At 40.7% G+C, this 24,890-nt stretch overlaps 1 protein-coding gene across 2 annotated transcripts; it reads right to left on the reverse strand.

Moving 5' to 3' along the window:
- Positions 1–6,181: 6,181 nt before the first annotated feature.
- Positions 6,182–24,750, reverse strand: LOC484461 (zinc finger protein 234). Of its 2 annotated transcripts, XM_038528660.1 has the most exons (5): positions 24,555–24,750; positions 22,784–22,853; positions 19,111–19,208; positions 16,166–16,292; positions 6,182–8,708 (listed from the first exon to the last, which is right to left on the reverse strand). In XM_038528660.1, exons 3-5 carry the CDS (start codon positions 19,123–19,125, stop codon positions 6,844–6,846), a joined length of 2,007 nt encoding a protein of 668 aa, XP_038384588.1. In that variant the 5' UTR covers positions 19,126–19,208; positions 22,784–22,853; positions 24,555–24,750; the 3' UTR covers positions 6,182–6,843. The 2 variants fall into 2 exon arrangements, with proteins under 2 accessions (XP_038384588.1, XP_038384589.1); XM_038528661.1 differs by lacking the exons at positions 19,111–19,208; positions 22,784–22,853; positions 24,555–24,750 and having other exon boundaries at positions 16,170–16,292.
- Between the last annotated feature and the right edge of the window lie 140 nt (positions 24,751–24,890).

The following is a 24,890-nucleotide window of genomic DNA, read 5'->3' on the forward strand; positions in this document are numbered from 1 at the left end:
AATAAAAAGCTAAGAAGAGTTAGAATAATCTGAAATAAGAATGAAAAGGAAAGCTTATATTAGTAGACACTAAATCTTATTAAAAATCTACAATATAAGACAGTCTGGCATTTGCTCAGGTATGGACAAATAAGAGAGTAGAGATCAAAATCTATATTGAAACAAACATTATACTTCAATTTGTATACAGAAAACACCACAACAGAGAGGGTAAAGAGATCTTGTTATATGCAATCTCTATATATGGATCTCAGTTGGATAAAAAACACTGGCCATTATCTCATAAGTTATAAAAATAGAAATACCAGGTCTGCAGATTTAAATTTGAAGAGTAAACAATGATATTTTAGGGAAAAAACACAACAGCTTTCTTACCTTGAAGTAGGAAGAATTTTTTTTTTAAGTAGGAAGAATTTCTTAAACAATACCAAAAAAATTCATACAATAGGAAAGAAAAAATTGAAAAAATCATACTATTTTAAAGTTAAGAAACACTGTTAATTAAAACACTAATAGAATGAAACAGCAAGGGGTGCTTGGATGGCTCATTTGGTTAAGTATCTGCCTTCAGCTCAGATCATGATCCCAGAGTCCTGGGATCAAGCCCCACATTGGGCTCTCCGCTCCATGGGAAGCCTGCGTCTCCCTCTCCCTCTGCTTGCTGCTCTGCCTACTTGTGCTCTCTGTCAAATAAATAAATAAAATATTTTTTTAAAAAGGAAACGGCAAAAAGTGAGAGATATTTTTCAAAACGCATATGGAACAAAAGACTATTGTGTAAAATATAAGTCTTTCAAATCCATAAGAAAGGCACCCCAACATAAAACATGGGCAAAACACTTAAGTAAACAAGTCTGAAAAGAGGATGTAAAAGTAGCCAATAATCATGAAAAGGCACTAAACTCTGTATCATAAGGGAAATTAAAATTAAATTGTTATGAGATACCAGCATATTCTGATCAGAAAGGCTAAAATTTAAAACACTGAAAAAAAAAACAAACAAATGGGTAAAGATGACAATGCTTGCATATCACTAGTGAGAATATAAATTGGTATAACCACTTTGGAATACTGTTTGGAAATATCTACTAAAGATAAATATACACCCTATAATGCTTTAATCACACCCATATAAATATTCCTCAAATTAATGTATACATAAGTACAAGACATGTTTTAGACTGTTCACGTCAGTACTAAGCTTGATATCAAAAAATTGGAAATTACCCAATATCCATCAACAATGGAATGAATAGATTATGGTATGTTTACACACTGCAATAATATCCATCAGTGAAAGTAAAACAAAGTTCTCTGCTCCCAACAATATGTTGAACATCATGACATGATGTTGAATGAAGCCAGACATAAAATACATAATGTATTTTGTACATGGTGTATGATTCCATTTATGTACAAAACAGGCTAAATGAATCTATACTACTATGAGTTAGTAGCTACCACAGGGAAAAGAAAATAACTGGAATGAGCCAAGAGGGGACGTTTCTAAGATGTTGGGTTTGTCCTAGTCCTCTAAGAAGTGGACGCCAAGATGCTAAGCAAGACTTTTAATGAATAAATATTAGGGTGAACAATCTGTGAGAGAAAATGACAGGGAATGTGGGGAGGGGGCTGTCAGAACCATCAGATCACGGTACAGGTGTGACCCTGAGTGAAGGAATTTTAGAAGAAAGATTTGGTGATCATCCTAGACTGCCTTGTAATATAAGTAAAGTTCTTCAAAGCTGTCAGGGAGTCCCTGATAAAAGGTCATTGGATGGAGGAGTGCCAGGGCTCCAATAATGGGCCCATTTTAGGATTTGTATTGTGTTGACTGGGAGCAATCATGGTAAGACTGGCTTCCATGCAAATGTGGTGGTGGATTTTTGAACACAGCAGCTGGAGCCTTTAGTCAATTATGCTCCCAGCAGTTGGTGATTGTGAAGCAGGAAACTGTCCGTTTGGGTTTATCTGATATTCCTTCATGTTTAGTTTTGATTGTGTAGTTTTGGTAGTAATAATAGTGGAGCAACACCACATCAGGAGACCTAAAATGTTGGTTTGTTCTATTATCAATAATATGAACATCTTAGCTAAGAGACTATTCACCAGATTTCTCCATGATATACCTACTATATTTCCTTTTATAATTAATAATACAGAGAGATATTTCAGGTGCATAGCATCTGTTTCTCAGTAACTGTAAACCAATAAGCCATACCTGCAGTCTTAGGAGTTGTGAGGACAAGAACTCTTTTTTTTTTTTTTTTTTTCATCTATTGAGTTTTTTGTTATAAATATCCTGACAACCTATTATGGTATCTTATGACAGCAAAAACAGAACAAAACCCAAACCAAACCAAAGTAAAGGCACTGGGTTTCCAACATCATGTGCAGAGAAAAGTTTAACATAAAGCTGAGACTGCTATCCTTAGTGAGACCTGCTTGCCAGGCTGGCTCTTGATTGGTATCTGGGTGCTTGAATTGTCCTGGAGGATTCCTAACATTCCCTAAGAGTAGGTCACAGTGCCTAAACTCTTTGTGCAATGTGGTTTATGCGGAGTATCTATTTTCCTTCTGAGAGTCTCTAATTTTGGTACATTCCAGGCAGAGAATGCATACGTGACCAGCCCCCAATAAAAAAATCTAGGGCATTCAGTCTCTGATGCATCTCTCTGGCGTCAATTATGTGTGTTAGCACAATTTAGTGCTGAAGGAACTTGGTACATTGTGATTCCATAAGGAGAGGACTCTTAGAAGCTTACACCTGATTTCCTCCAGATTTCATCCTATCTTTGCTCATTTTTATCCTTTCAGTGTAACAAATCAGGTGTGAGTATTCCCGTCTTGTGAATACTCAAAGGGAATGAAAGAACGTGGAAATAGCCTTAGGAACCCCCACACAAATTGAGACAGCACAGGCCTTACTAAATACCTAGCATCCCATAAATGTGTGGTCCAGAAAATCAACACTGAGGACCGGTCTCAACTAGATATGATTTGCTGAGTAAACCCCTTTAATCAACTACAATGAAAAATCACCACTGTGTCTGACTATGGAATAGCATCCAAACCTGCTCTTCATCTTTATTGGTTCCACATCTTGAGGGTCAACTGCTATTATTTTATGTTCTTTCTTCATGCACACTTTTAAAAAAATTATTTATTAATGAGACACACAATGAGAGGCAGAGACATAGGCAGAGGGAGAAGCAAGCTCCCTGTGGGGAGAGCCTGATGTGGGACTCAATCCTGGAACTCGGATCACGCCCTGAGCCAAAGACAGATGCTCAACCACTAAGCCACCCAGGTGTCCTCATGCACACCTTAAAAAAAAGATACTTTTTTTTTTATGCCTCCACAATGTATTTATTTATACTCATTTTGTTTCTAGCTCCAGGATTTGCCCTCTCGTTGTTACAGATTTATGCTTAAAGCCCAGCAAGCATTAATCACAAAGATACAATTGTTAAAACTCGACGAGCTATTTGTGTATGTATAACAACCATAGGTTTTGCTTTTGAAATTGGATTCCAAAGCTCATTCCTTGATTTTGATCTTACCTGCCATATGACAATATAGAACACTCCTAATGGCTTAACTGCAAGGGATAATTATTTAGTACTTTCCTAAATTCTGTAACAGTAATTTCCATATTTAACGAAAAACTGGAACATAATTTTTTTTTTTTTAAACCGCTGAGCCACTCGGGCTGCCCCCAGTCACTTTCTTTCTTTCTTTCTTTCTTTTTTTTTTAATTTTTATTTATTTATGATAGTCACACACAGAGAGAGGCAGAGACATAGGCAGAGGGAGAAGCAGGCTCCATGCACCGGGAGCCCGACGTGGGATTCGATCCCGGGTCTCCAGGATCGCGCCCTGGGCCAAAGGCAGGCGCTAAACCACTGCGCCACCCAGGGATTCCCTGGAACATAATTTAAATGGAAAAGTATCAGGGGTGAGGGAGAGAGGAATAAAAACTGGGAAAAGACCACAAAATGCTCCTTTCCAAGGAAAACCACTATGGAAGAACATCCCTTTATACATTATCTTATGCATGTACACATATACACATGCATGCACACACATACACTCACAAAGACTTATGTTTGATTATCCTATGAAGGCTATAATCTATTTTTCAAAGCCTATATTAAGTATTTCTCATGTCATTACAGATATCTATCATAATCTTAATGACTTCCAAGTTAATATAGGAATATACCAGAATTCAAATTCCTACGTACAGACAAGTACTTAATCCCATGTATAAAAACTCAGTGATATCATCAATATGGTGCTCATTTTTTTGGTATTTTAATCTCAGAATCTTAACTTTCAATTATATGATTTCCAAATCAAAGAGATGTACAACCTATATTGACATATACTCCTTTCCCAGAACCATGCTTCAGTGCTGCCAATAGGGAAAAACATAAAAATATCAATCTCACCTTAGAAATACATTTGACAAAATTATCAAATTCCCACAAATTTGGGGTTATTCCTTTCATGGGTGTGGGGAATAGGGTATAGAGCCTATGTGAGAAGTTCTGATAAACGAAATACTACTGTAATTAGAAGGCAAACATTTGAGTTGGGATGGAAATGCAGTTAGATATCACCAACTGTTATTGGTAACTACTTGTGACATTTTCAAAGTGTTACAGTAAATTCTGCCTTAATAGTGAGAGATTAAAAAAAAAATCAGTTGTATGAAATGAAGTTAAGTCCTTGCAAGGTTCAAAAAAAAAACACAACTTTCTCAGTCTGTACTGTCAAAAAAATTACAAAAGACAGTTCAACAGAAACTGTATACAATCCTTGGAAAACCAGTCAGGGCCCCAGATAAGAACTGACTTGAGAACAAAGGCTGTGAGAGGAGAGGAGGCAATTGTAGTAGAGTAGTAACATTAATGTTGTGGACTGTAATATCAGGTGGTTTTCTACATTTCAACAAATGTTCACTTCCCTGAATTAATTTTATTTTGCAGGTTTCCACCTCTGGATACAATTTTCATGTTTATTTAACATAAAGGTAGTGAGCACACTTACAAGTCAATGTTAAGGCTGTGCAGATTTTTTAAGCTTTTATTTGAATTCCAGTTAGATAACATACAGTGTATTAGTTTCAGGTGTACAAGAGTGATTCAGCACTTCCATACATCACCCAGTGCTCATCACAAAGTGCACTCCTTCTTAATCACGATCACCTATGTAACCCATCCCCACCCCCACCTCCCCTCTGATAACAATCAGTTTGTTCACTACATTTATACGAGTCTGTTTCTTGGTTTGCCTTTTTCTCCCTTTGCTCATTTGTTTTCTTTCTTAAATTCCACATGAGTAGAAGAATCATACAGTTTTTGTCTTTGACTAATTTTCCTCAGCATAATAATCTCTAGTTTCACCCATGTTGAACAAAAAGAATATTTTGTTCTTCTTTATGCCTGAATAATATTCCATTGTATATATACACATCCTTATCCATTTGTCAGTCGATAGACACTTGGGCTCTTTCCATAAGTTGGCTATTGTAAGTAATGCTGCTATAAACATTGGGGTGCATGTATCCCTTTGAATTAGTATTTTTGTACTCTTTGGGTAAATAACTAGTAGTACAATTGTTAGATTGTAGGGTAATTCTATTTTTAACTTTTTGAGGAACCTGCACACTGTTTTCCACAGTGGCTGCACCAGTTTGCATTCCCATCAACAGTGCAGGAGGTTCCCCATTCTTCACATTCTTGCCAAAACCTTTTTCTTGTGTTGTTGATTTTAGCCTTTCTTACAGGTTTGAGGTGCTATCTCATTGTAATTTTGATTTGCATTCCCCTGACAATAAGTGATGTTGAGCATCTTTTCAAGTCTGTTGGTCATCTGGATTTCTTCTTGGAAAAAGGTTTATTCATGTCTTATGTTCATTTTTAAATTAGATTTATTTGTTTTTCAAGTGCCGAGTTTTATACGTTCTTTGTATATTTTGGATATTAACTCCTTATCAAATATATCATAGGCAAATATCTTTTCCCATTCTGTAGGATGCCTTTTAGTTTTGTTTCCTTTGCTGCGCAGCAGCTTTTTATTTTGATATAGTCCCAATAGTTTTTGCTTTTGTTTCCCTTGCCTCAGGAAACCTATCTAGAAAAAAGTTGCTATAGCTGATGTCAGAGAAATTAGTGCCTGTGCTTTCTTCAAGGACTTTTATGGTTTCAGGTCCCATCACACTTAGGTCTTTAATCTATTTTGGATTTATTTATATGTATGATGTAAGAAAATGGTTCAATTTCATTCTTTTGCATGTTGCTCTCTAGTTTTCCCAATAACAGTTGTTGAAAAAAAAAACCTGCTTTTTTTTCCCCCATTGGTTATTCTTTCCTGCTTTGTCATAAATTAACTGAACATATACTTTGGGTTCATTTCTGAGTTTTCTATTCTGTTTAATGACCTATGTGTCTATTTTTGTGCCAGTACCATATTGTTTTGTTTACACAGCTTTGCAATATTACTGGAGGTCTAGAATTATGCCTCCAGCTTCGAGGGCTGTGTAGATTTAGCAGCAAAGTCCCTGCCCTCATGAAGCTGACATTCTATTGGGTATCAATTCTGGTACGCCCATCATTATACTTGTGTTAAGTGCCAGATCAAACTCTTTTCCTAAGTACTACCTCCTAAGTGATTCTGAACAAAGACTTATCACATCACTTACAAGGTTCCTCCACTGTGTGATCTGGTGAAAACTGAGATAAATTTGATTATTGCTTAAATACCAACAAAATTAACACAAGTATTTTCTCTCTTATGAGACTAAATGATAATAAGAATCCAGGGTTTTATAAAACATCATTCTGGAGAACTTCTTCCTGACGATTCTTTGATGTTCTTACCATTCTTGTTACTTTCATAAATTGTATTGCCACCATGAGTTTTGCGATGATGGGAAAGTTTTGATCGCCAACGGAAGCTCTGGCCACATGTCTCACACTTGTAAGGTGTCTCCCCTGTGTGAACCCGCTGATGAGATTGTAGCTGTGAAGAGTGACGGAAGACCTTGCCACATACGTCACATTTGTATGGTTTCTCTTCACTGTGGACACTCTGATGAACCTTAAGACTCGAGGCCTGACTGAAGTGCTTACCACACTCCCCACACTTGTAGGGTTTCTCTCCTGTGTGGACCCTCTGATGCATGTCAAGATTCAAGCTCCACTTGAAGCCCTTCCCGCACTCCTCACATTTGTACGGCTTTTCTCCCGTGTGGACTTTTTGATGGGCTTGAAGGTGTGAACTACGACCAAAGCTCTTCCCACACTCTTCACATTTGAATGGTTTCTCTCCACTGTGGATTCTCTGATGGGCCAGAAGATTTGCGGCCTGCCTGAATACTTTCCCACACTCCTCACAATTAAATGGTTTCTCTCCTGTGTGGATTCTGCAGTGAATTTTGAGATCTGCTCGACGATTGAATCCCTTTCCACACTCTTCACATTTGTGTGGTTTCTCACCAGTGTGGATCAGCTGGTGAATCTGAAGTCGGGAACTCTGATTGAAGCCCTGCCCACACTCCTCACACTTGTAGGGTTTCTCTACACTGTGGGTCTTCAGATGGGATTGAAGATATGCTCTCTGACTGAAATCCTTCCCACATACCTCACATTTATAGGGTCTCTCTCCTGTGTGGACTACCAGATGAACTTGATAACGGGTTTTTGTCCCAAAGTTCTTCCCACACTCATCGCATTTGTATGGTTTCTCTCCTGTGTGGACTCTCTGATGGGCCTGAAGATTTGAACTCATAGTAAAGCCTTTACCACACACTTTGCATACATATGGCTTCTCTCCAGTATGGATTCTCTGATGGGCCCGAAAATGTGAAGGTTGAATGAAGCCCTTCCCACACTCTTCACATTTATAAGGTTTCTCTCGTGTGTGGCCCTTCTGATGGATATGAAGATTTGAGCTACAAAAGAAACATTTCCCGCACTCTTCACATTTGTACAGTTTTTCTCCCGTGTGGACCATACAGTGACTATTAAGTGATGACCTACGTCGGAAATTCTTACCACATTTATCACATTTGAAGGGTTTCTCCCCAGTGTGGATTCTCTGATGCTCCTGAAGATGTGAAGCATGAATGAATGCCCTTCCACATTGGTCACAATTATAAGGTTTCTCTTCCATGTGCAATTTATAATGAACATTAAGTGCTGATCTGCGACAGAAGCCATTCCCACACTTCTCACATTTGAATGGCTTCTCTACAGTGTGGACTTTCTGATGGGTTTGCAGACATGAGCTCTGACTGAATTCCTTACCACACTCATCACACTTATAGCGTTTCTCTCCCAAATGAACTCTCTGATGAATATGAAGTGCTGAGCTGTAACAGAAGCTTTTTCCACACTCACGACATGTATGAGACTTTACTCCTGAGTGGATTTGTTGATGAAGATCAAAGTTGGAGACATCACTGAAATATTTCTTAAATTCACTGCACTGATCAGGTTTCTGGCCTGTGTGAGTTGTAGACTGCCCTGCCCCAACATGTCCAGGTGAATCACCTTGTTTGGGGAGCTGAGAACTCTTTATCACGGAGCCTTGACACCTACTTAAGTCACTTGCAATCTGTTGCCAGATCCTCCAGCAAGAATGCTCTTCAGGTGGCTCTGCTTCTAAAACAGTCTTCATCTTACTTTGGATCTTTCCTCCTGTAAAGACAGAATGCAGAGATGTGGACAACTGAAGGCTTTGTTTAGTATTTTCAAGATTTCATATTTAGAAGAAAGCATGAGATTTTAATTAATCCAGAGCACGTTCACGTCTTTTTCCTTGTGTATCTTATTCTTTGGTTTACATGTACATAGAACCCAAGAAGGGTCCAGTGGGCTCCTATCCACTAAGCAAGTTACACCATGTCTCCTAAGAGAAGTACAAGTTAGATGTCAAAGACTTAATTCAAAAATTGATAATATGATTCAAACTATTAACTTATGGCCACTTCTATTGAATTTGAAAATCAGTGTAGTAAATTGAATAGTAAATTAGGTAGTTAATAAATTATGGAGACAGAAATGTTATATAGATAATGAAGAATGAATCAACCAGAACTTCAGGAAAAGCACAACAATCAAATTTTGTGTTCATTTTATATATCGTAATATCAAATACCTTGAAATATTTACATTTATATATTCAAAGTATTCCTGGAAACTCTGCACGTGTTCAGCTAATCTTATCTTTATTTTGACAGACATTAAATGAGTTGGCTACTATTATAAACTTCTGACCACTTGTAACAATTTAATTTCAGAAATTTGTCTTCGGTGTCCATCGAAAGATGAATGGATAAAGAAGATGTGGTTTATGTATACAATGGTATATTACTCAGCCATTAGAAACAACAAATACCCACATTTGCTTCGACGTGGATGGAACTGGAGGGTATTATGCTGAGTGAAATAAGCCAATTGGAGAAGGACGAACATTATATGGTCTCATTGATTTGGGGAATATAAATAATAGTGAAAGAGAATAAAGGGGAAGGGAGAAAAAATAAGTGGGAAATATCAGAAAGGGAGACAGAACATGGAAGACTCCTAACTCTGGGAAACAAACTAGGGGTGGTGGAAGGGGAGGAGGGCGGGGGCTGGGGGTGACTGGGTGGCGGCACTGAGGGGGGCACTTGACGGGATGAGCACTGGGTGTTATTCTGTATGTTGTCAAATTTTACACCAATAAAAAAAATTTATTATTAAAAAAAAAGAAAAAAGAAATTTGTCTTCCAAAAGGTTTATCCCTCTTAAAAATTGGTATTCCCAAGTCTCTATTTTTATACAAAGGTTATCTAAACATTTGGAGATTATTTTTTCAATAAACTTTTCAATTAGTTTAGGAAGTACTTTTCTTAAAACTCAACAATAAGGGAAAAAAGAACCAGGTTAAAAAATGAATCAAAGGGACGCCTGGGTGGCTCAGTGGTTGAGCATCTGTCTTCGGCTCAGGGCATGATCCCAGAGTTCCAGGATCAAGTCCTACATCGGGCTCCCTGTAGGGAGCCTGCTTTTCCCTCTTCCTATGTCTCTGTCTCTCTCTGCTTGTGTCTCTCATGAATAAGTAAATAATCTTTAAGAAGAAAAAAAAAAAGAACCAAAACCCCTAAGATATACTTTAGCGAAGAAAATATACAGATGGGCCAATAAGCATATGAAAAGATGCTCCACATCTTATGTAATCAGGGAAAGGCAAATCCAAACACCGAGATACCCTACACACTTACTAGAATGGTCAAAATCAGAACACCAACACCACCAAATGCTGCCAAGATATAGAGCAACAGGAACTCTCATTCACTGCTGGTAGGAATTCAAAATGGTACAGCCACTTTGGAAGAGTTTGTTGGTTTCTTACAAAACTAAACATACTCTTAGCATACTCTCCTGATACTGCCCAATTTGGTATTAACCAAAAGGATTTGAAATTTTAAGGCCACACAGAAAACTATACACAGATGTTTATAACAGGTTTATTCATAAGGACAAAACTTGGAAGAAACCAAAATGCTCTCCAGTGGGTGAACAGATAAATATTACCTGTGGTACATTGATATAATGGAATATTATTTGGTGCTAAAAAGAAATGAGCTATTAGCCATGAAAAGACACAGAGAAAATGTAAATGCACACTATTAAGTGAAAGAAGCCAAACTGAAAAGTATGATTCCAACTATACAACATTCTTAAAAAGGTAAAAGTATGGACACAGTAAAATGATCAGTGGTTGCCAAGGGTTAGAGGGGAGGGGATGAATAGGTGGAGGACAGGATTTTTAGGGCAAGTGTAACCACTCTTTTCAATACAATAATGGTGGCTACATGGCTTTATCCATTTGTCCAAGTCCATAAATGTGGTACCACCAAGAGTGAACCCTAATGTAAAGTACAGACTCAGTGATAATGATGTGTGAATATAAATTCATCAATTTTAGTGGGTGGAGGTTATTGATAATATAAGAAGCTCTGGGTACATGGGGACAAGGGATATATGGGATATCTCTGTCCATTCCCTCTCAATTTTGCTATGAACCTAAAACTGCTCTAAAAAAAGTCTTTGAAAGCACTACTGAAAAAATCTTTATGGGGATCCCTAGGTGGCACAGCGGTTTGGCGCCTGCCTTCGGCCTAGGGCGCGATCCTGGAGACCCGGGATCGAATCCCACATCGGGCTCCCAGTGCATGGAGCCTGCTTCTCCCTCTGCCTGTGTCTCTGCCTCTCTCTCTCTCTCTCTCTGTGACTATCATAAAAAAAAAAAAAAAAAAAAAATCTTTATGAAAGAGAAATTTACTCCCCTACTTGTATGAATAGTCAATTGAAAGCTGCCCCCTCAGGACGCCTTGGTGGTTCAGTGGTTGAGCATCTGCCTTTGGCTCGGGGCGTGATCCCGGAGTTCCGGAATTGAGTCCCACATCAGGCTTCCTGCATGGAGCCTGCTTCTCTCTCTGCCTGTGTCTCTGCCTCTCTCTCCCTGTGTCTCTCATGAATAAATAAATAAAATCTTAAAAAACAAACAAAAAACCTGCCTCCCTCTTTCGATCCAGTGGACAATTGGTAAACAGCCTCTATCTAACTCTGCCTTGGGTCCCTTTATTGGAAAGGTACTTCAGTGTCGAGACAACTGGAATGTCTAGAATGAATTGCAGGTTTGGGAGTGAATACTTAAATGGCACACTGATTAAAACACAGCATAAAGCAGAGAGTGGAACTTTAGCCCCTACAGGCAAGTTTCCTTCAATGAGAACAAAAGGGCAATAAAGTTGAGCAGAAAATATACATGGTTTTAAACCCAACAGTAATTCAGATCTCTAGGGGGAAAAAAAAGACAATAGAAATGAGCCCAGGAAAAGGAAAAAATGAGGTCACAGTGTAAACTCTGGAAGCCAACCATAGAGTGGGAGTTTGATCCTGCTAGGAACTCTCCCCAGGCAGACACATGGATGGTTCCTCAGGATTTTTAAGTCTCTGCTCAGCCCAACAATGAGCCCCTTTACTGCCCATTATAAAATAATTAATCCCGTCCTCACCCAGTGCACCTCCCGTGACTCCAATACCTCCTTGTTTATGTTCCATACAGCACCTGGCACCATGAGACATGCTAAGTCTTCTGTTGTTCACCATGTCTGTCCCACCATGATGAGGCATCAAGGAGGGAAGTATGTTACACTGTGTAGGCTGAACACATTTGACACCTTCCTACTTTATAATGAATGCCCAGAACTGTGCCCAGAACATGGTGATAGTTAACAAATGTGTGTTGAATAAATAAATGAATCCCAGTTTGACTATTTTGGTGAGAGTTTATAAGCCAAGTCCTAGAAGGAAAACATATTTTCTATGTAAGTTATTTGAAAGAGGAAAGGGACAAAACACTGTGGCTTTGCTGGAAAGCTGCAAAGCTATATACAAGGGACACCAAGAGCCAGGGGTACATGATGCAGAATGCTAATAAGAAAATCAAAGATGGCAAGAATCCTTGGGGTGAAAAGGAAGGAGGGCCTTTGCTGGTTCCTTTTGAAGATTTAGGACTGTTTCTTTGTTCCCACTCTTGTGGGAAAATTGTGGATGTACAGATGTGTGGACAAAATAGCCCAAAACAACAGTTTTTCAAGTTGAAAAACTCCAATACTCTAGCGAGGTGGGAAGATTTAAAAGCTTCAGGACAGAAACTCAGAGAATCACTGCCAACAGGACAGGAGTCATTACACAAAATGCCTATGAAAGTCACAGATATAAACTAACACATGAAATGTTTATTCTGATTGCAAATGAAAGATGCATTTCCTAGTATGGTTCATACTCAAAAAAAAGAAAAAAGAAAAACTTGAAAACTTTGGCTCTAGAAGTTACATAGTCCTTAACTGAACAAATTGTTCAGATGGAAAGATAAGTTGCAATAGAATCTTGGAAAATATATCCTTAGGTAAGTATGTATTTTTTGGTAGGTAATATAGTTCATAGTTATATTTAACAAATTGAGCTCTAAAAAACTACTCTTAAAAGAGTAGTTGTGGGATGCTGGGTGGCTCAGTGGTTGAGCATCTGCCTTCGGCTTAGGTCATGATCCTGGGACTAAGTCCCACATTGGGCTCCTTGCGGGGAGCCAGCTTTTCCCTATGCCTATGTCTCTGCCTCTCTCTGTGTGTCTCTCATGAATAAATAAAATCTTCAACAAGAAGAAAAAAAAAAAGAGCAGTTGTGTGGGGTGCCTGGGTGGCTCAGCCAGTGAAGTGGTTGGCTCTTGGTTTCAGTTCAGGTCATGATCTCAGGGTTGTGAAATCAACCCCTGTGTCGGGCTCTGTGCTTGGCAGGGAGTTTGCTTGAGGATTCTCTCTCTCTCCCTCTGCCCCTACCACCACTTACAAACATGTGCTCTCATAAATAAGTAAGTAAATAAATGTTAAAAAAAAATAGTAGTAGTGTAAGGGGTACAGGAAGTGTCTCTGAGGATGTGACAGTAAACTTCCTGATTCTCTCTAGGTTGGAATGTTTGTTCACTAGTTGAAAAACACCAAATCTTCATTTAAAAAATCAAGGAAAAACTATGAAATCTATATTCTTTAACATTTGTTTAATAACTACATTTGTAGAAAATAAAAAGCACAGTATATTTTTGAACCAGAGATACAGGCAGCATCCATGTATGCATCTCCTATTAGTTTTACCTTAAATCTTCCCCCTCAAGGACAGGGAAGGAAAAACCCGGGAGTGGTAACATGGGTGGGCTCTGAAAGAGGCAAATGGGCTGCAGATGATAAATCTTCAAGAGGAAGGCAGCCTACAACCTGGTCAACACTGTGGGAAACAGATCTTTCTCCTTCTCTTGGGGGATATCTGAGAATCAGACACCAGAATTCTTTTTTTTTTTTTTTTTAATTTATGATAGTCACAGAGAGAGAGAGAGGGAGGCAGAGACACAGGCAGAGGGAGAAGCAGGCTCCATGCACCGGGAGCCCGACGTGGGATTCGATCCCGGGTCTCCAGGATCGCGCCCTGGGCCAAAGGCAGGCGCCAAACCGCTGCGCCACCCAGGGATCCCAGACACCAGAATTCTTGTTCCAAAAGTATTCTTCCCAGAAATGAGAATGCCTCTCAAAGGAAGGTTCTACGAAAGCCACAAACAAAGCATGTTACTCAGTATGGTCACAACCACCATGCTTAGAAGCTTCCTTGGGATGGGTCAAGTGCATAGACCCAAACACACATTTATGCCAAGGGTACCCAAGAAAGTAAGTGAAATAGAAAGTAACTGGACAGGCATTCGTCAAAAAACAAAAAAATGTTCCGCAATATCCTTCATTCATTCTGGTTTGCACATGACCTACAGTTATCACCATGACCCATGGAGACACAGAGGTCTCCCATCCATTAACACGTTCACCAAGTCAACACACATTTCCAGATACCTGCCACATACCCAATGATTTTAGGCACTGAGGATATAGCAATGGAAAAAAAAAAAAAAAAAAAAACAGACAAAATTCCTCACTCGTGGGGATCACACTCCAGGGGGGACAGAGAGGAGATAAGCAAGCGAACAAAAACACATGAGGCACAATATAAGGTAAAACAAGGAGAGTAAAGAGACAGTCATGGTTTACTAAGTTGGTCAGAAAAGGCCTTTCTTGTGACGTTGAAACTGAGCAGAGACAGGAAGCAAGGAAGAGAGGGAGGGAGGGGAGGGAGAGGAAGGGGACATAAGGATTTCAGGTAAAAAGGTATGTCAGCCAGAGAGTAAGGGCTCTGAGAGACAAGTATGTGTGGTAGGCAGTTTAAATGGCTCCCAAAGATTCCACATCCTGTTTTTTTGGAATGTAGAATATGTTATGTTACATGGCAAAGGGGAATTAAGGTTGCAGATGGAATTAAGGCTGCTAATCAGCTGACCTTAAAATGGAAGACTCACCTCTATTATCCAAATGGGCTCAATGCAACCAAAAGGACCCTTCAAGATGGAAGAAGAGCATAGGCAGGCAATGTGACAGCAGAAGAATGGGCAGGGAGAAGCAATGTTGCTGGCAGTGAAGATGGTGGAAAGGAGCCACAAGCTTAAAAACATGGGGTAACTGCTAGAAGTTGAAAAAGCAAAGACCCAGATTCTCCCGTAGACTTCCAAAAAGGAAATGCATCTGTGCTGACACCTTGAGCCCAGGAAGAACCATGTCACACCTCTGACCCAGAGAGCTACACGGCAGTCACCCTGTGTCGCCCTAAGCTGTGCAGTGTGTGGCAATTTGTTAGGACAGCAGCGGGCACTTCGGCGTCCCTGGCAGGTCTGAGAAACATGAGGAGGTGGAGCAAGAGGAAGGGGACAAGTGATGTGTTCAGAGAGGAAGTGGGAGATGAGCACACCATGGAGGACTTTAGGAGCTACTTGAATCAGCTTTAACTCAAAGAAAAATAAGCCATAAAGAGTTCTGGAGCAGAGAGGCATGGCGCTCTGACTTCTACTTCCTAAGGATCAGCTCAGGCTGCTACATGGAGAACAGACAACACAAGGGGTGGTATGGAAACAGGCACACAATATAAACGCAGCTGGAATGATTCAAGACAGAGTCTGGCAATCTGAACTGGGTGAAGGCAAAGGAGGCAGAAAGAATTCAGACAGATGGAAGAACACTTGCTAGGACTCCCACCTGCTTGGTTCTTGCCTGATTTTTCTTCTCTCTGGGTTGCTAGCATCATCCAGAGGGTTTATTTTTTCTTTCTCAAAGCAGAATACATCACAGAAGCAGGGGTGGTGAGTTGTGAACACGTTAAGCCACATACTTAAAATGAACACACGAAAGCTACAACTGCCTGAGTATCTGGATTCCTACACCTATTGATCAATTAATCAAAACCAGCATTTTTCGAGCACTTAAAAAAAACACAACCTATTTCAAGACCCAGACATATATCCACAAATATCTACCACACAATCAGCGGGACATTCTGCTGTAATGTATTCCGTTCTTTCTAACAAGCTGAGCTTTTCTACTTTATTTCATTAAAAAGTGTTTGTGCGCCACCAATGCAGGTGACCATTTATTTCAAGACTCCTGAAGCCTTGAACACCTAAGGACAGAGAGCCAATCCAGGAAGCTGACATTAAGGCACAGAGTGCCTGTCCTCACCCACAGAGATCAGGTTCCTGAAGTTCTCCAGCATCACGTCTCCATACAGTTTCCTCTGGGCGGGGTCCAGCAGCCCCAGCTCCTCCTCCGTGAAGACCACTGCCACATCCTTGAACGTCACTGTCTCCTACAACACCAAGCACATGCAGCGTCAGACCTGCACCCACTGGGAGCCAGGCAGCACTGAGGAGATGGAGAGGATGGTAGGAAGCAGTTTCATGGTTTGAGAGATTCAAGTCCATCCATAGGCTTGTAGGCCCTTCTCCGTCTACCTGGCCAATGCCACATAGGGATTTTCCTTGGCCTCACCAGAAAGTGTGGCAATGACAACGTCCTTATGTTTTTATTTTGTGTCTGGAGTCAACTTACAAATAACCACCAAGAACTCTAAATGCACATCCTAGATGACCTAATTTTTGGTACACACTGCCGACTGTCCCAGAAGCATCTACAATTCAGCCAAACATATCTGATTGTACCCACCGTCTTCCTTTCTCACACATGAACCATATCACTTCACTTTAATGTGTGCTAAACTCACAAGCTTTAGGTACACTTGTGGGACAGCTGTGTGGTTCACCCCAGGTAACACCGGGCATCAGGTTCTGTAGCCAACAGGCCTCAGTGCCATTCCCAAGGGTCTGTACCTTACAAGCTGTGAGACTTTGGATGAGACTGCCTTAGTTACCTAAGTTTCTTCTCTGTATGTGGTCCTTCCATGATGGAGCTCTTTCAAGGATTAAATCAGGGAACATCTACAGCATTTGGAACAGTGTTGGCACAGAGGAAATGCCTAACCAACAGTTGCTATCATTCATGTTATTTCTTCATGTTGCCAGTATCAATATCTATTTCACCTAAATTTTGGGGCTATGTGTTATCCCAGAGAACAGGTCATCTATCCCTTCCTGTTCTGAATAAACATCATTTAATTTTACATATCCTTCTCATTAGAATACATCCTGTAAGAACACTATTTTACATAGATCTTGTTTCCCTGTCTGATAACTTGAAAATAATTGCAAAGGACGATTACAAGGCCGAAAAATGAGCACATTTAAAATTATGATCGTATGATGGCAGATTCTTCCCAATCTTTTTCTCACTCTCCTAAACTTGCGAGAGAATGGGACAACCCAGGTTCTCTGTATGATGGCCCAGAGCAGGCTATTATATTTTTCCATGGCTTTGGTAATCTGATTTGGAAGAACAATTTGTATTAGTATTCCCACTTATTTGACTGTAAATTAATAGAACTCCCTTTTCAGATGTTTACTCATATTTCTCATTTGTGACACGCCTATGCATGTCCTGCTTTGTATTCCACTGGGGTTTTTTTTTTCCCCCTTTAACCAGATGCGTAAGTTTCTTATTATGGGCTTTGTCTTTTTTTTCTGGAATCCCTGTGGTAAATATTTTTGCCTCAGGTTATTGTTCCTGGTAATTTCACCTAAGGTGTCTTTTGCCGTAGAGAAATTTAAAGATTTTTTTAAAGATTTTATTTATTTACTTAAGAGTGAGTGAGAGAGAGCGAGCATGAGTAGGGGGAGGGGCAGAGGAAGAGGGAGAAGCAGGCTCCCTACTGAGCAGGGAGCACCACATGGGGCTTGATCCCAGGACCCTGAGATCATGACCTGAGCAGAAGGCAGACACTTAACCAACTAAACCAACCCAGCACCCTGGAATTTAAAGATTTTATACAACGAGTGTGCTAACTGCCATCTTTGTGTCTGTAGCGCTGAGCAGGTCAGTGAAGGGGAGTGACGACAGGAAGATAATCACCCTGAGAAGGGAATCAGGGAGCAGCACCACCTGTGAAAATCATCTCTCAAAAGAACACTCCAGGTACATTACAGGTCCCAGGGCCCGAAATGAATTCTTTCTGTTTCCCTATCTCTTCCACTTGAGCAGAATGCCTCACATTTCTGGCCTTGGTTTCTTGTATGAATCTGACCAAGTCTGTCATATTCACATGTTTTAAGATGAAGATAAGATCAACACCTCCTCCCTCGGCTGCTCCAAAGAGTAAATGCACAGAATGCACCAATACTCTAAGGCACAGGGAAGATAGAGTCCAGCTCTCCCTGTGGAAACCTCCAGCAATATCTTTGTGGAGCAGCGCTTACAGCCTGCTGTGCTGTGCTGTGCTTGCAGTTGGATAATCCACCTGATTACACCTGCACATAGCGAATGTGAGGACAAAAAACTGGCAGATTCTTTTCAGACTTGGTTTGGGTGGGGGGAAAGGTTTGATGTAGGCAAGTGGTCACTGCAGTGTTGGTTAGGATAATAAAATCCCTAAACCATGTATGTCTATAAATGGGAAGCAGTTAAAGATAGAAAGGTACAGGAGCACTTGGGGGGCTCAGTGGCTGAGTGTCTGCCTTTGGCTCAGGGCGCGATCCCAGGGTCCCAGAATCACTCCCACATCAGGCTCCCCAGATGGAGCCTGCTTCTCCCTCTGCCTGTGTCTCTGCCTCTCTCTGTATCTCTTAGGAATAGATAAAGTCTTTGAAAAAAAAAAAAAAGAGAGAAAGAAAGAAAGGTACATCAATTCAATGGGAGCAGAATGCAACTGTAAAAAAAAAGAACATTACATAACGCTAACGGGAAAAAAAATCAGAATTTAAAATTAGGTGTATTTTGTGAATATAAATTCAGTTATGAATGCCCATAAAGATAAGAGTAGGAGGAAATTACAATAGTTCATTTGTCAGCAGGGAAGTAATGAAGTGGGGGAACTGCTCATTTCTAGTAATTTTTCTACTGCAAAAAATAATAATAAAACAAAAGATAACTACATGCAATGTAAATTCAAAAGGGACAAAAGTAAGACACTGGTGTAAAACAGGTCCTCAAATGCCTGTTGTTCTGCCCAGAAAAACATGATGACTTGAGTAATGAGATGGAATTTGGAAAGTGAAAAAAAGGCAAGCCCTACTCACCTTGAACATGGTCATGTGTCCTCCTCCTTCTGGGGGTAGGTAGGCCAAGTCCTGAGTTGCACAGATCCCACAAAGCAGAACTGCACCTGGTGGTGTGCCTAGGAAGGCAGAAAAAAAGGCATTAAAGGTAGCCCAGGATGCTGCTCCGCTACAGGGATGATTACCGTGAATCTGTACACGAACATTCACAGCACCGTTATTCAGGAACTGGAAACCACCGAAACATCAATCTATAATCTACGCATGAATGAACAAATTGTGGCAAAATCCACACAATGGAATATTATTCACCAATTAAGAGGAAGGGATACTAATTATGCTACAACATGGATGAACCTTGTAAACACTACTGAAAATGAAAGAGGACGGTCACTTTCCAAAGGCCGGATATTGTGGGATTCCATTTATACAAAATGTCCAGAGGCAAATCTATGGAGACAGAAAGCAGGTTACTGGTTGCTGGGGTCGTTAACTGGGGGGTGGATCACGAGGGTTAACTGAAAATAGGCACAAAGAATCCAACTGGGGAAACAAAAATATTCTAAACTGAATTATAGTAATGGCTACACCACTCAGCAAAGTTACTAAAAATCATTGATTTGTGCAACTAAAATGGGGTGAATTAAAAATAAATAAATAAATAAATAAATAAATAAATAAATGGGGTGAATTCTAGGATATGTACAATATACCACAAGTTGGTAAAAGTAAATGTTTGTTCATCTACACGTCATTTAAATTAGCAAGACGATTCTGAGTCCCTATCGCCACAATATTATATTTGAACGAATGAGTAAATAAGTAGGGGAGAAGCTGGTCCTCGTGGCAGAGTGCCGACTAATACGTGTCTCTTCCCATAAGATTTTATTAATTTTAAGAAAAAAAAATAGTAACTTTACAATGGAGAAACCTAATAGAAACCACCTCTAGAACTAGTCAACAAGGTTGAGTTCACCAATACATGGACAAACCAACCTACTTTGGCTCTTGTTATGTTGCAATGGCAAGGATGCCTCAATGCTTCTGTGGAATCACTCCCAACAACGCATAGCAAAACCTAAACATGGATACATCAGATAAATCCCAAATGAAGAACTTTCTCCCAAATAACTTCCCTCTACACTCTTTAAAAGCATCAAGAGGGATGCCTGGGTGGCTCATCAGTTGAGCATCTGCCTTCAGCTCGGGGCATGATCCCAGAGTTCCAGGATTGAGTCCCACATTGGGCTCCCTGCATGGAGCCTGCTTCTCCCTCTGCCTGTGTCTCTGCCTCTCTCTCTCTGCGTCTCTCATGAATAAATAAATGAAAAATATTTTTAAAAATAAAATAAAATCATAAAAGCATCAAGAACTGGCACCTGGGTGGCTCAGTCAGTTGGGCATCTGACTCTTGATTTCAGCTCAGGTCTTGATCTCAGGGTGAGCCCCTTGTCGGACTCCATACTGAACATGAAGTCTGCTTGAGATTCTCTCTCTCCCTATCCCTCTGCCCCTTCCCCCATTCCTATTCTCCCTCTCTCTAAACAAATAAATAAAATCTAAAAAAATAATGATAATAAATAATAAGTAAGTAAAAATAAAAGCATCGAAACCAGGGGCACCAGGCTCCAACAGTAGACCATGTGGCTCTTGATATTGGGGTCATGAGTTCAAGGCCCCACACTGGGCATAGAGCTTATCTGGAAAAAAAAAAAGCATCAATGAAAAAGATAAAGGTTGTGGAATATACTCCACATTAAGGAACATCAAGTATGACAAAAATTTTGTAAAATGTGTATAAACAAATATATAGCTTAAGGCAATCCATAAAATTGGACTTTGAACTGGGATGGAGTAGAGGAGACTGGTTATAAGGCCTTTAAATGAAAACAGAACAAAATTAACTAAAAGACTATGGATTACATAACAGGATGTTATATAATGTTATCCAGCACTATCTAATAAGTAATATTACATTTAACATCTAATAGATAACACTATTGTATAATATATCTAATATTAAAAAAATATATAATATCTAATATTGCCAACTGAGTGATGTTAAAATTCTATAATCAGCCTCTCCTAAATCCTTCTTCCTAACACATCTCCTAATACCCATATATGGGGCTTTCTTCCTTCAGAAAGCTAAAATAAGCTGTCACTGAATTACAAGTATAATTCCTGATGTTATGCTGACAGAGCCACAAAACAGATAGGCAAGATGTAAACAATTGGGGAATTTGGGTAAAGAGTAAGTAAGAATTTCTTATACTATTTTTACAACTTTTCGAAGGAAAAATTTTAAATTATATAAAAATAAAGTCTTAAAATATCAGAAAACAGTCGTAGCAATAACAGTAATAATGAGAATAATAAATAACATGAAATTATATGGAAGTTCATTAATTTATTTTTTCTTGCCAGTGTTTAAAAATTTCCATAGTTATGGGGTACCTGGCCGGCTCAGTTGGTGGAGCATGCAACTCTTCATCTTGGGGTTCTAAGTTCAAGCCCCACATTGGGTAGAAGATTACTTAAAAATAAAATCTTAAGGGGTTCCTGGGGGGCTCAGTCAGTTAAGCAAGAGTGTGTACTCTTCATTTTGGCTCGGGTCATGATCTCAAGATCCTGGAATCAAGCCCTGCATCAGGCTCTGTGCTCAGCAGGAGTCTGCTTGAGAGTCTCTCCTTCTTCCTCTGCCCTGCCCCTGCACAAGCATGCGCACGTGCTCTCTAATACATAAATCTTTTTTTATAAAATAAAGAATAAAATAAAATCTTTAAAAAATTTCCATAGTTAAAACAAACCAGGAGAAAAACACAGAGAAATATATGATAGTTTTGTGAAATGTTTATAAACAAACATATAAATATACACAAAGAACCACCAAACAGAAATGTTTTAACAAATTAAAAGCTTCACAGCTGGGCAGCCCGGGTGGGTGGCTCAGTGGTTTAGCGCCGCCTTCAGCCTGGGGTGTGATCCTGGAGACCTGGGATCAAGTCCTGCATTAGGCTCCCTGCATGGAGCCTGCTTCTCTCTCTGCCTTTGTCTGTGCCCCTCTCTCTCTGTATCTCTCATGAATAAATAAATAAAATCTTAAAAAAAAAAAAAAAGCTTCACAGCTGCTACCTTGGATTAATGGGTAATTTAAAAAATTTTTCCCTCATATTCTGTATTTTCTGAATGTTCCATAATGATATGGTTCTATAATAATTAAACACATTATAAGTAATAAGTGAAACAGAATAGTTGACAGTGTTTGGAAAAACTCAAAAAAGTCACAAACCACTAGCTTTGCTTTTCAGGTCCTCCAGAATCAAGGGCTAACTACCTGGGGTCTGATTTCTGTGGGTTCCTACAGCTTAAGAAGAACATACCCAAGAGATTAGGAACTCGAGCTCTGGACTCAGACTGCATTCATCCCAATCCTAGCTTGGCCTCTTACTACATGGGGACTTTGGGAAAAGAATTTATGCTCCATGGGTCTCAATCTCATTTTACAGAATAGAAAAAGAAAGCAGGATTTCTTCACAGAGCTATGGTATGGCACAATGTATTTGTATAAAACCGTCACTGGTGAGGTCGGCAGTTAAGGGTCAATTATTATTAATGCCCATGCCCGATTACACGTGTATCATCTGATTGATGTGAACATTGTTGCGAAAGAAAAATGCCAAATCCCACTCACGTGGAACCTTGCTGTAGTAGTCAAGGAGTCACTCCTTGGATCTCTGCGCAGCTCTTTTTGAGAAGTTAGGCTGGGGAAAGAAAAGAATGTTATGAAATGCCATGATCGTGTGGCTCTCCTCAACAAAAGTTAAAGCCTCCCCTTCCTCCGTGCAATCTGGAAGCAACCCTTATCACCAACTACACCCCAAGACCTGATGTTTGCTTCCCACCTGCTTGTCCTCATTAACCTCTCTTACATTTTTCCTTAAGCTCTTCCTCGTGCACCTCTTAACTCAGGCATGAAACCCAAAACCATGCCTCAGGTGATGACCGCTGCCCTGACAAGACCTGCCACAGGCCCAGACCACTGAGAGCTTTTGAGGCCAACTCATACCTGCACAAAAGGACCATGGAGTGACTTCTGGGATGATCTATTCCCTTTACCTCATTAGAATACTAAAATCCCTGCCCAAGGAAGGGGGGAGGGCTCAGCCTCACATACACAACACACAGTGTAGGTATTGGCATGTTTCACTAAGGCACATGCTCCACCTTAGGCCCATCTTTACATATGATGATGACAAGACTTCCCTATCTAGGGACGCCTGGGTGGCTGAATGGTTGAACGTCTGTCTTTGGCTGAGGTCATGATCCCGGGATTCTGGGATCAAGTCCCACATTGGGCTCCCCGCAGGAAGCCTGCTTCTCCCTCTACCTATGTCTCTGTCCCTCTCTGTGTCTCTCATGAATAAGTAAATAAAATCTTAACGAAAAAGACTTCCTATCTATCTAAATATCTATCCTAACTTTCAACAAAGGGAACCCATTCACCATCTTTTGGGGAGTCACGGCTTTGGAAGCCATTCCCCATGATCTCCTTAGTTGCTGTAAATAAGCTTTCTTTGTGCAACAACTCAACCTGGTACGGTTTCTGACTCAAGGAGAGAACTCACGTTGGATCTGTTGCACCCTCACCTTCCCAAAAGAGAGATTATAAGGGGCCCCCGATTATCCAGAATCATGCAGGAATCAGAGAAGAGGAAAGGTTCTGCAGTGGGATATCTACCCTACCCTAAGGATTTCGGGCTCTTCGGGAAATTGATACTAAGAAATGTCACCATCCACCTTGTGCCAGAAACTGTTTTGAGATGTTTATTTCTACCACTACAGCTGGCACGCAGGGGTGCAAGCGCAGCTGCCTGTGGGAATCCCAAACAGACCAGATTTGGCCTCTTGCCCCTGACAAAATCCACAGGCAGAGACATTAGTGGCGGTGAAATAAGAAAGGAATTTATTTCAGCGACGCCAACGGCTGCAGCCTACCAGCTCAAAGACTCTTCAAAGTATTGGAAACGCTTCCAGGTTTATACACAAAAAATGTGGGGCGATGGCAGGTGGGCAGTGAAGGTCAAATGATCACCGTCTCAATCACGAGTGGGGCCTTGCTGGCTCACAGCAGGGCTTACTGCTGGAGGGGGTGGTTTGGTTCCACCAGGGGATGCTTTGCCCTCAGGGTCTTCCACCCGAGACAAGAGACAAGCTGGACAGAAGCCAACTAGAAAGTTTGAGGTCAAAATGGAGGCAGCTCTCACCACCTCTTCGATTCCCCAACAGCAGGAAGCAGAAGCACCCGTGGGTGTAGGGAGGCAGACGCTGGGCGAGCTAAGACACGCAGAAACTCTCAAACCAGGCGACAGGCGACCCCACCCCACCACACCCCAGGACTGGCAAACCACCCTGAACGCGGAGACTCCCCCAGGGATGCACACCACTGCCCTCCCGCTGCATACCTGCGTACTCTGTCCAGGCTTCTTTCCCCCTAAATCGCCCACTCGCTGCTGGTTCCAAGCACAGATCCAGGAAGTTTGGAAGCGTCCGAAGAGGCGGAACTGACGCACTGCTCCCAAAGAAAATTCAGTAACAACCTCACACTCCCCCCAGCGGAAGTGCCTGCGAAACCATGGAACTTCTGGACTACACTTCCCAGAAGGCACCGGATCCGCCTTCCTGACGGGAAGTGCCTGCCGCCACACGGAGCGTTTGGACTACATCTCCCAGAACGCACCAGATCCGCCTTCCCGAGCGGAAGTGCAAGTCACCGCACGGAGCGTCTGGACTACACCTCC

The sequence above is a fragment of the Canis lupus genome, chromosome 1 (assembly GCF_011100685.1).
Source record: "Canis lupus familiaris isolate Mischka breed German Shepherd chromosome 1, alternate assembly UU_Cfam_GSD_1.0, whole genome shotgun sequence".
Classification (NCBI taxonomy): domain Eukaryota; kingdom Metazoa; phylum Chordata; class Mammalia; order Carnivora; family Canidae; genus Canis; species Canis lupus.

Coding starts and splice junctions, on each gene's coding strand:
- LOC484461 (XM_038528660.1), bottom strand. Junction 8,709..16,165: donor CAGGAACCTGATCTCTGTGG/GTGAGGACAGGC, acceptor CTGTCTTTACAG/GAGGAAAGATCCAAAGTAAG.